Here is a 12,676-nt window from a genome sequence, read left to right on the forward strand (position 1 = left end):
GATCCTCTCTCTCTCTGTCTCACACACACACACTCCATTGTAATAAAATATAGACAAGAGCCTCAACTTGTTCTTAGAATTACATTACAATGCTTATTTGGATTATAAAAAGTAGCAGTATTTCTTGAAGGGAATTTAGCCATATCAACAAGAGTCGCTAGTCTATTTTTTTTTTCTTCCTAGGACTATTATAGGGTTTAATCTTTACAGAGAATGCAAAACCTCAGCTTTCCATGAATTGCAACACCTCAAAGCCTTACGTATAAATATTGCTACTGCCACACATTTGTAAAACAGCAGAAGTGAATGTTCTAACATGGTGACATTTACAGCCATCCAAATACGTTTGTTTATAAATAAAATTTGAGTTAACACAGTTTTAAGATGAGTTAGTACATTTTAAACACATCTGTGGTGTTGTATATGTCTTATTTGCACTTTTGACATAAACACAGGATTCATTACTACCACTCCCCATTTGGTAACATAATTAAACAATATCAAGCGGAGTTAATTATGCAAAGGAAGTTGTTACATAATGTCACAACCCTTGTAAAACTGAAGACTATAGCTACTTCTGAAATCCCCAAATGACATGAAATTATGCAACATGTACCAAAAAATACCGATTGCACACTTGAACTAATCATTCTCATGCAAAGGGTAAAAAAAGATTACAGCTACTACACGAAGAAAAAAACTTGAAAATTGTTTTTAAAAAATCAATTCCGCTTTTGTTTTGAAGTTTTTCTACACATTACAAGAATATCGCCTAAACCACACCTATATTACGGAAGAAACGTACAGTGAATACTTACACAAAACACATGACGACTAAAGCTACAAGAGAACATTAACAGACATATGATTCACCATTCCAAGTTAGGCCTCTTCACTGTAAGTATAAAAGGTTCTGTTAGAGCCAACTCAGTATGCACTTTAATGAAGAAAGTAAGGCATTTACACTTACATTTAGAATAGCTTTCTTCTAAATTAGTCCAGGTACTACGTGCATCTAACTGCAGTGATGCAATTCTGACCTGTTAGCCTTTGCAACTGTGGCATCAGACAGCTCATCTCAGAAGAATCTGATGTCATTAACAGCAGCCCTCTGAGGTCACTTGTCAGACATAATGAAAGAAGAGAGTGAAGAGGAAATGGCAAAAAACTGTAAAATAAGCAGGAGTAGCATTAAGAAATTGTGTTAAACTTACTATGTGTCATACAAACATTAATATTTTTAACTCTTTTCTTTTGGTAACCAAAAATGGCTATTTGAAAATCTACGTAAAAGAGCTTTTCAATTTCTCAAAAATGTGAACCTTAACATGCTGTTAATATACTAGGCTTGTTTTTCTCTAGGGAAGATTTGCTTTCTGCAGAGAGATGATGTACACCTGCTGGGGCTTGTTTGGTTTGTTTGCTTTCTTACTTACTACACCTAGTCACCTATGCACTGCCACTACTAAACACACCAAATCCATCAAATATAATTCAAGGAGGCAAGACTTCTTGTACCTTCAAAACTTGTTGACGTTTTATTTCCTGTAATTAAAATTTGGTTAGAATACTGATTACTTTTTTTTTTTTCGGGGGGTGGGGGGGGGCATTTGTTTACTTTTACATTAAATAATGATAAAATCTTTTGTAAATGTAAAAAACATACCCAAAAGAGAGCCCCCTGCAGCCATGTTGCCACCTTATCAGCTCTCCCAGCAACAGAAACTATACTTGACTAGTCTGATGTCACAGGACTGAGCGGAGATTTGCATAGCCCCTCTGGTTGGCTGCTGAAGATTAGTTTGCATACACCTATCAGTAGCTGGAGACTGAACAACCAGAAGGAGGCATATAAAAATCTGCCTGGCAACAAGCTAAAAATAGAATCAGTACATTGGGCTGAGACCTCGAATGGGTGTGAAAATGGGAGCAGACTACAAGCCAATCCATGATGCCTCCCTCAATTTGTAAAATTTACGTATATGTAAGTACAATATATATGTCCTTCCAAAAAATATTTACACCTGAAACTGTATAGCTATGTAGCAGAGACAGATAATCAACTTCTCTGCAAATACAAGAAATGGAAGCGTCACACAGTATTCAAATACTGCACTGAAGGCAAAGGTGTTAAATATTGTATAATACATTTTTCTAAAGTTTGTGCTTTTTTAAGAAAGGAAAAATTAGTTTTAAAAAGCCAAGCTAGGATAGTCATTTTCATTAAGCATTTTATTAAAGCCCCCCATTACACTCAAGCAAACAAAAAAAAATTAGTGACATTTTTTCATAGTTATAATCTGTCATATACATTTTTATACTTCCTCTCTCATTATTTCCCATAATTAACGGGTGTGAGTATGCAAATGGGTGTGAACACAAACTGTTATGCTAGACCTATTATCTCTGCCAGTTTAATTTGGTGATGTTACAACCAAACATTTGACAATACTATCCACTAAAATGGAAGTGATTGTGACCATCATTCATATTGGACTGTGGCATCCCTCAAATTGAGATTTTACTCCTGCCTTGTAAATTATCTTTCTGCTGAGGAGACCATTAGCCCACAAGATACACAATGAGGAGCAATAGCAGAGATTCCAGACTACAGGACTCTTCTCATAAGGAATTTAGCATGGTGAGCAGCCTGTACATAGAAAAGAAAGTTTCCATTTACACACAAAGTCTCTTGGTAATAAAATAGAATCCAGCATGGGGTGGGGTGAGGTGGGGTGGGGGATAAGCATACAGCAATTTTTAAAGTTTTCGCAAATATATTTCTGAAATTACTCTAAGTAGGGCAAAGATCAGTATCCACGAAGTTTTACTAGAGACCTCCTCTCATCCCCCGAGATAATCAACTTCAGCAGTCCAATTTTCACCAACTTCACCGCCAAATTATTGCATATATGTACACACATGTGCACACACTCACACAAACATTGTCCTCTAGGTTGTACAAATTAAGTCAGGATTTTTATTTTATTTATTTATTTTTGTAACCAGAGATGGCTGCTAGCATGCAGAACACAGACAGAGCAGTTAATAGTTTGGGATCCTTCAACAGAGCAGAATCATGAATACACGACATAAATGAAGTATTCAGTTCCACCAAAAAGGAAGACAAAAGAAATGTGAACATTAGGAAACTTTTAAAGAATAAATGTTGGAAGGAAGAAGTGTCACTTTTTCATGAAACAGGTTTCTATAAGTAGTAGTTTTATCAACCATATCTATAGTCATAAAAATTTACTAGGTCACTTTCTATTGAAAAATGGTACTCAATTATTTTGTTATTTTTATTGGTTGGTGTGGTCCTTTACCCATAAAGCAGCTGTTTGACTAATATTTACAGACTAAATATTTTCAGTAAGTATCAACTGCTGTCAGGTATAGCTAACCAATGTTGTTTTCTTTTTACTACTAATGGCAAAGGGAAGAAAAACACCCAATGCCAGCTCTTCAATTTATTAGTATGAACAATGGCCCTGGATAATGACAGATACCGCATGTTTCTATAATGCTGAACAATCACTTTCTAATAAACATCGATGACAGTAAGAAATCAACAATCTCAAGCACAGAGTTGAGTAAGATGTATTTCAACTAGTAATGTATGATAGTAGATTTAATTCTCTAAGGTCAACAGTCAGCCAGTTATTATTTTATCTTTGCTGCCAGGAAAATGTGTGTCATTCAAGTCAACTCAAAAATATAAAACTATGCACTCAAAGAAAAAGATTCAAGAAATTTTTCAAAGAGCATTTCCACACTGCATTTCAATTTGTCAACTTCAATCATAAGCTGTTACAGCCCAGCCACTTCTTCAGCCTAACTGTGCCACAAAGCAAATTCTACAGTCAGAACAAGTAAAAAGACTGTCAAAGCTTAACAAATAAATCATTACTCAGGCTGACTGAGGAGGAGCTCACAATGGGAAACAGGAAGTGAGTAAATATATCACACCAAAAAATATGGCTCTTTTATGTTGCTTCGGCATTGAAAAGGAGCTATAAACTTAACCAGCTTTCTGAGGGGTTTGACAACACAGTGCTCTCTCTACTCCGCTGTGCTCTGGCAATTCCCCTTTCCCAGAATGCTTCCTTGAGATCAAAAACAGGGTACTGATCGGCAGTACTGTGTACCAGCATCTTTTATGCTGTCTTCTTGATCTCTAACCTTTCATTTAAAAAAAGTCTTTAGCTCATAGGTTACCAAGATTGCTTCAAACCAACTGTAACTGATCCAGTGACATGCCTACGATTGCAAAACCTGAAACAATAACTAAGAAGTGTGACATGCCTTGTCTATTTCAATGGGTGCTAACTAAAAATGACCAATGATAATACTTCATTGTTACCAAATTTCATTGCTTGCCAGAGTATGTAAGAAAGGAGAGAGAAGAACATATGAAGATTTGTATAATCCACAGTGATAGTTCTTTTGGCACCTTAAGCAAGTAGTTTTGGGAGACTACCACCAATCCCTCTCTCTCCTCCAAACCAAGAAGGAGTCAACCCAAAGAAGCCTGGTAGAGCCCAGCAGAGTATCTGATGCTCATCCCCATCAGGGTGCTGCCAAACTCAAGTAGTCCACGAGCCATACAGGCCTCAGCAAGGAAAAGCCAAGCTTGAGGTTCCCAGCAGAACTGATGGTGTACAAGTATTATTTTCTAGCTCATTTTTATAAATGCTAATGTTTTGTTTGCATTTTGACCATTGCTGTGCATTGAGCAAACACTTTCAGGAGGCTTTCAGTTCTGAGTAGAAAACTTCCATGCCTATTATTTGTACATGAAGATTTTTTTTATTTTTTAAAAGTTTAGTCACAATAATTATTCAGTTTTTGAGTATGAGAATGACAAAATTACAACCACCCCATTATAAAGAAAATGGTGGCCTTTCTTTGTACAGCCCTACTGCCAAAACTTCATGAGGTTGAAAGCTAAAATGCTGCAAGGGAGCAGCTCTCATTGAGGAGCAGTACCCTGTCTCGTCTACAAGCAAACTGGTTTTAATTTGACAGTTATACACATATGAAATCAAATATCAAGCATTTTCCTATTATTTACATTTTTCATGTAATGAAATGACTACTAGTAATATGGATACGCCTCACATGACATCCAATACTTACATTTCTGCATTTTCTGGACAATTTAAATTACTATTTTTATTCATTTAAAATAAATGTTTGACATCACAGCAGGAAAAACTGAAAAAATAGGTACTATCAAAGTCTTCAGGGTCAATGGTTTCTCCTCACCTAGACTGAGAGATCTAAGTTCTGTCTCCAGAGCCATGAGTAAGCTGAAGACCCACTGTAAGGGATGTGGGGACCGCCCTGAGCAGAATTATGGTGTAGGTGCCACATGTGATCTACACGAGTCCATCTGAATGAACAGATGAAGCTTTCCAGAGGCCAACAGACTCACATAAAAACGAGGCAGAGGCATATTTGATCTCTTCAACTGGAAACTCTTAAAAACTCAAACACATCTCATTGATCAAACATTAGAAGAGAAGAACTGCATAGTGCTGGTTCCAGCTGTGAAATGGTAACACAGTTCTTGTTGCTTGAAAGCACTGAGAGGAGTTGCTGTCAAGAAGCAGATCGCTGATTATCAAATTTAGTAACCTGATTTTGTCTGTGGACTATATCAATCAGATTCTTCAGCGATAGGTGGAAGACCCCAATGTGAACAATACTTTCACATGACAGGGCAGGGGGTAGGCAGGTAAATGCTGCCCAAGTCCCATGAGCAATCAACTTACAACAAAAAATCCTCATTTCCTTTGTATCTTTTTGTTCCAATTCACATAGTTGCATATGTTACTCACACTTAAAATTACTGAATCCTATTAAAATTAGTATTTACTACCACAAAAGGTAAATAGTTACTTTATACCACCTTCCCTTTTAGAGAGATCTTAGTGAAGGGATTCCTGCAATACTGCACCTACATTTTTATCCTCTATAAAGTAGGAAGATTTTTTTGGTTTATATGGATACACATCTATTAAGCTTTTATTAAAATTAATGTATTTAAATTAATGCAAATATATTTGTGTTTTAATTAAAAATAGCTCATTTAAATTTGGGGTTAAGTTTTACTCCATAACACCCACAAACTCTCCCTCTCAAAGCCAGAGACATCCTGATTTTAATTCGAACATAATAACCTTTCTTAAGTAAGATTCTCAAAATTTATCTGGACTGCTAATAATAAAACCAGCTTGAGTTCTATTTTAAATACACAGGGAAAAGTGTTGAGGGAGAAGAATGATTTACTATAGCCCATAGCTGTGCTGGATGGTTCCACCTGACATCCAACTACCCCAAACAAAACATGGAGTTTCTGTCAAAATATCCATCACAGAAAGTCAGTATTGCATCCATTAAAAGGGCAGAGACTACTGAAAAAATCAATGTCTAGTTTGCCAGAGTATCCTAAAGGGAACATAGGTATTGAAGCTTGAAATACCTTAGCCTAGGGCTAATTAAGTCTTGTACAGACATGATTCTCAGAATTCATGTGTCTGTTTGCTCTTGATCAAATATAGTCCATCATAATGAGGACTAACAGTATGTAGTAACCCCTTTAGGAGTTATACTATCTAGAAACAAAACACCTTTACAACTTTAACACAGGCTTACAACTACAGTATATTTTTAAAACTGTTTTTTCAATCCTTATTGCTACATAAACAGATGATTTTATTGACTCTGTTCAGTCCTGAGAAGAAACAAGAGAAGCAGTTATAATTAAATGAAAGAAACCACAAGTGTATTAGCAAAAGGGACTTGGGTCACAAAAAACAAATAGCTTGTATGGTGTATACTCAAGAGCGCAGCATTTCCCTTCAACTGTGGCCCATTTGGAAAGGGTTAGATGCAGTCATGGAGCAATAATTTGCTGTCTTTATTTATTTACACATCTAAGATATATGTCCATGCTAAAAAATTCCTATATACCATGTCAACATTTAATTCCTTGATTCAGAGATTAAATCTACTTCTGAAAATAAATGTAATATGTGAGTTAAAGCCCCAAGATGTGAAAACGTAGGTGACAATGAAGAACCAAATTCAAGCCTGGCATATGGAGGAGGCCAGACTAACCCTGTCTGAAGTCCACTAAAAAGGCTTGATAATAACGACGATATAACACAAATTTTCTGAAAAAAAAAATGCCCCACAGAAACTGATAACTAATTTCACATTTGATCACACCGGGGACATCTCTCTCAAACAGCAGGACGGGAGGTCAAAGATCCTTTGGGTGCAGTACTCCAAACCTCTGTATTACTGTAGTAGCATAAATTAGATTACCTTCACTTTTTCCTGGTGACCAGAGCCACAACTTTAGCCATAAAGCAAGAACTTATACAGACTTTGAACAGCTCTACTAAAATTTTGTCAGGTTTCTTTAAATTAAATCATGTGAAGACCAAAGTCTCAGCATCATCCCTTTTGATCTCACCGATTCCATCTGCTCTTTGATATCACTGACACACAGAACCTGGTACATAGGGCACCAAATTCTATATCAGATATAACTAGGCATTCGCACAGCAAATTAGAAGGTGGCACTGATGGGAGCTCTGAAGGCAAAGAAACATTTTGGTTTATACAAAATGCCAGTGAAATTTTTTTACCCAGGTCAATCTTAGATTCAAATCTTTTTTTCTGACCATTTGTATCTGAAGAGACAGCTTTCTTTGAGCGTAAAGAGTAAAAGTGTTAAGCCTGGAAGATTAAAAACATTCATGGTTGCGGGAGAGGAAGGGGATCATCTCTTTGGAATTCTATGCACTTTCTCTGTGTAATTGTGTCCTTCCTGCAGTTACATTTTCTTTATCTACCGTAGCTACTTATCTGCCCCCCCCCCGACCTCCTCATTACTGTAATTATCTGAGCACCTCACAACCTTGAATGCATTTATCCCTGCCACACCCCTGTGAAGCAGGTAAGTACTATCAGCCCTATCTTAGAGATCGAGAACTGAGGCACAGAGAGACTAAGATCACACAGGAAGTCTTGGACAAAGCAGGGAACTGAACCTGCGTCTTTCAAGGACCATCCTTCCTCTTATTTAATTAATGCCTCATTTTAACAGCAAATGCCTGCAAGGTTAGACTTCCTCCAATATGATTCACACAGTTCTAGAATGTTCTACAGGCGGTCCCTGGTATACGTTGGGGTTGTGCTCTTGAAAAGAGCAAAGGATAACGAAATGATGGATACTGGGAACGGATACCTTCCACCCCACTCTGCCTCCTCCTGCCCCCCCTTTCTTCCCACCCAGTTCCGCCCCCTCCTCTGAGTGTACTTCATCCCTGTTCCTTCCTCCCCCTTCCCCCCCGAGCCTCCTGCACGCCACGGAACAGTTGATCATGGTGAGCAGGAGGCGCTGGGGGTGGTGTGAGGAAGGGCACTGGTAGCTAACGACAGATATGCGGAAAGACACAGATCGGAACATGTTTCCCTATTGATGAGCGACGGATAAGCAAAACAACAGATAAGAGGGAGACGTATACTGGGGACCCCCTGTATAACTAATCTGTATTACATTAGGTGACTTTCAAGTAAAGGAAACTAGCCATAATCTACAGCAAGAAACAAATTAAAGAATGAAATGCATGTCTATTTGCTACTGCCTATAATTAAAGGTAAGAGCCTACTGTCAATTGCCGACTATTTTGGTTCATTTTTCCAATTATAATGAAACAAAAGCATTTCATACAGTTACTTAAAAATATACAGAAAGCACAGTCAATCTGAAGAGTTGCCTTTTTCAACAGTCATCATATGAAGTTTGTGGATTTGTTCACACTTGCAAGGTCACAGCTGCATATGATATAAGCAAAAGGCTCGCAGCAAAAAAAAAAAAAAAGTCTGCCCAGAGTGGTTGATCTTGGAGAATTAGGATGATCTTTCACATACACTGTGTTAACTCACAGAGATGGTGTCCAAACACTCAGTCTACCAGCATTATCTTGATTTTGAAAGACAGTGCTAATATCCCTTCCTGTTTTAAAGAAACCAAGGTTTTGTTCTAGTTTTACAAAAACAGCTTGGTGACCGGATACTTTCTCCCTGTCCACCCAAAGTTGTAAGGCACAAATGTGTTAGCCTCACAATGCCCAATGGTTCTCACAGTGCTGCCCATTACATATATAAAAAGACACACCTCCCCCTCCAAAAATTTTTTTTTAACATCTCATGATTGTCAAAGGTTCGGGTTGGCCATACCACATGAAAAGAACAACACAGCACATGGGCTCAGCTCAGAAACATCTAGGCCAGACAGCAGGAGCAGTGGGTGACTGTAGGAGCTAGTACAGTAGCCACACTATCACCAGGAGTGAGTGGGAGGAGAGAGGGATGACAGAAAGCTAGAAGGGGGGGTGGAGGGACTAATTGGCCTGTTTCTCACCCTTGCACACCCACGTATTCCTGAGCTGCCTTCCAAAGTGACAAGTGTCCTAGCTTTGCATTCTAAAAATGGACATCGTATTCACAGAAAATTAAAGACGACTGAATTATACTGCATTTATTAATCAAGACAACAACAAAAGGTTAAATACACAAACAGTGAAGAATCCACGCTGTTCTAACTCCATGAAATAGGAGAATTCATCTTTGAGACCCAGCTGGACTTATCTCCCCCCCGCAGCAACTCCAGACCCAGAACTGTGCAGGGGAGAGGCCCCGTTCAGGCACACCAGTGCCCATGCAGCCCAATCCCTCCTGCCTGCCACATGAGTTCAGGGAAGAAAAACTGCTGGGAAGGGACAGCCAGAACTCAGCCAGCAGAGATAAGCAACTACAGAAGGGACCTTCAGACAGTGATGACATCAATACGTGATTTTTCCATGAGCCAGGGACCCCTTGATGCCAACTGGCAGAGGGAACAGGGTTTTATGGGAATCTCTTGGGCTTATATGTGAGGTTTCTAGAGAGAGCCAGTAGCCCACTTGTCACCCTAATCATTGCAAAATGTATGTAAAGATAACATGTTAGAAGTTATGTAACTACATTGAAAATTATGTTCTTAAGGTCTTGGTAATACAGGTGACCAGGGGATGACATGACTCCGACAGGTTCCTTTCAGGTAGGAGGTAACAGACGCTTATCTCCCTGTCTGGTCATATGTGTATTGTCCGCTTCACAATGGAGGTCCTTTTGCATACCGAACCTGATGCTAATCAAGAGATTGTTTTTTCCTATGGCTTTCCTCGCTTGTTGATTTCACCAACAGCAGCGGGTGTCCTGTTTATGAATAAGAACAAATAATTGTTCTGATATATCTAGGAGTTCCAAGAGACACCCTGGATCCTTCACCACGGAGACAAGCTGACAGCATTTGTCTGTCATATGAAAAGAGGGTAACAGTCTGCCTGGCTGTAAAGCACTAGTGTGCAACACTATTGGACATGAGAGTATCTTGTTAATTAAGTCTAGACTCTAAAATGAGTGTTATGATTTTATTTTATATGTAACCATTTGTTTCATAATTCTATTGCTATTACTTTGAATCTGTATGCTTTGTTAAATAAACCTATTCTTGATTTCACTATAAACATTTCTAAGTGATATGCGAAGCGGAGCAGTGATCAGAGGTGGAACTGGTAAGCTGGGATGTACAGTTTCTTTGGAATCAGTGGATTTGTGAATAGCGTGTGTCCAGTGAATGAGGGGCTGGACACTCCAGAGAGACGCTCAGAGCGGTTGCAGTTTGCCTTTCACTAACCTGGAGAGACAGCGAGGCCTAAGCAGAACTAAAGGGGAGTAGTTGTGTTGCAGGTGGCCGCTGGAGTTGGGGAGCTGAGACCCAGCAGACACAAACAAGGTTTCCTCATCCTAAGGGCAGGTGCTTTATGAGGTGCCTCAATTCTGGGTACCCACAGGAAAGCGTCACATCCTCCAGTTTTTACTCTGGACAATTTTTCCTGTATGTCTTTTGACTGTTTCCTCCAACTCCCTACCCTCAGTCTCTTCACTTCAGTCTCACTTCAACTACCCTCCATGCTACCCTTTCCTCTATCTTCTTAATTCCCACCCTTCAATGTCCCCTTCCTCTTCTTACTCTACTTCCTTCTCAACAAAACCCCCACCCAATTTTTTTTTTAAAAAAGAAACCAGCAAAAAATTATGAGACTAACATGACATCTGCAGGCTATCACATTGTTCACTCTTCTTGAATGTTACATTCCCTCCCTCAGAGGTCTGTTTTTACTATTTAAGATTGTAAACTCTTCACTGCAGGGACATTCTCCTTGTTTGAAAAAATGCCTAGCATAACGGGATCCTGATCTCAGCTGGGGTCCCTAGATGCTACCTTAATAAATAAATAAATAAATAATAATAATGGCTTCATGCTCTTCTACAGGAAAACAGAAGCTGCTGAAGAAAAATTAATAAACAATGTTTAGTTTTGACTACCTCTGTTTCACATTTTTGTTTCTGCTGTAAAATTGTCAAGCTGGACATCTGCTATAAGAAAACAATGCAACCTTCTGGAGAAAGATGTCAAGAATATATAGTCAGTTTATTCAACAACAAGACTTAACACTTTTACATTTCCCAAGCAGTGAAACCTGTTGCAAGATACATAGCAACTGCCAAAGGACATGCAAAAGTCACTAAACACCCAACGTTCAAACATATGGATACACTGATTCATTTATTGTGCAACACACATTTGTTGACTATGAGCTGTCACCCTTCACCCTGAAGGTGATCATATTTCAGTGGTGCTGTATGCATATCAAGTAATACAGAACTGATGTCTTTTGTGTCCGTTACATTTTCTAAAAGTGAAGCTGCTGAATATTCAGACTTGTTTAATTTCCATAGTGGAACAATATCTTCTAGGGGATGGGGACAGCACTGCCTGTTCCCGAGGAATAAGACAGTGGTTGTGGAAAGTCTGAAGTAAAACTGACAGTAAGTAAAGTCCCATGACACTGGCAGCACAAGTATGAGCAGTGGCTCGAAAACAAGGTGACGAAGTGAGTACAGCTGCTATTGCCCACTGCCATTGGAGGACAACACAAAATGAGCATTAAAGTAGCTATGGGGAAGAAGAAGTCCGGAAATATTTGCTGTATATTTTCACTTTTTTTTTTTTAATATATAAAGTTAATTAAAATAAACTACCAGGAAATATTTCCAGTTCCACTGTAGTTTACGAAGCACTTTGGGACCCCTCAGGACGATACATGAGTATAACATGGTATTAGCTCTGAGAGAGGTTTAAAAATAACCATTAAAGAGGGACTTAGATCTAAAAAGCACAAAAAAAAAAAGTGCTCGCAGAGAGGGAACAACGATATAAGGTGAGTGAGAAAGCAGTTTTCAAGATAACTGATTTTTCTGCTAGACTTCTCTTGCCAACAAGCTAATCCACTGTTTAATTTGTTCATTGTTCTTTTTATAAAGAAACAGGGAAAACATGTATGTCTGAAATTGCAAAAGAAAACTGAGGAGCTCTCTCTCTCTGAAGATGAACTAGCTTCCCATCTTTTAGACTCAAAAATGGCTATAGTTGGACTTCAAACTAGATTTAATTATCTGCATTTCTAAGTGGTTGTGAACAAGATTCTCCTCTATGAAGTCTGGATAAGACATCTGTTTGCAGGAGGGGAGCAGAGTGGAATCAACAGAC

At 38.5% G+C, this 12,676-nt stretch overlaps 1 protein-coding gene across 9 annotated transcripts in view; it reads right to left on the minus strand.

Annotated features, from left to right (window-relative positions):
• ATF7IP (activating transcription factor 7 interacting protein) overlaps nt 1-12,676 on the minus strand; it is a 173,975-nt gene that overhangs the window by 116,331 nt on the left and 44,968 nt on the right. For 2 of the 9 annotated variants that reach the window (XM_077831223.1, XM_077831214.1), the window contains exon 2: nt 971-1,168. The exons of the other annotated variants lie outside the window; for them this stretch is intronic. In XM_077831223.1, the coding sequence (XP_077687349.1) occupies nt 971-972 (2 nt within the window). In that variant the 5' untranslated portion in view covers nt 973-1,168. The remainder of the gene's footprint in view (nt 1-970; nt 1,169-12,676) is intronic. 9 annotated transcript variants of the gene reach the window in all.

The sequence above is a fragment of the Eretmochelys imbricata genome, chromosome 1, assembly GCF_965152235.1.
Source record: "Eretmochelys imbricata isolate rEreImb1 chromosome 1, rEreImb1.hap1, whole genome shotgun sequence".
Classification (NCBI taxonomy): domain Eukaryota; kingdom Metazoa; phylum Chordata; order Testudines; family Cheloniidae; genus Eretmochelys; species Eretmochelys imbricata.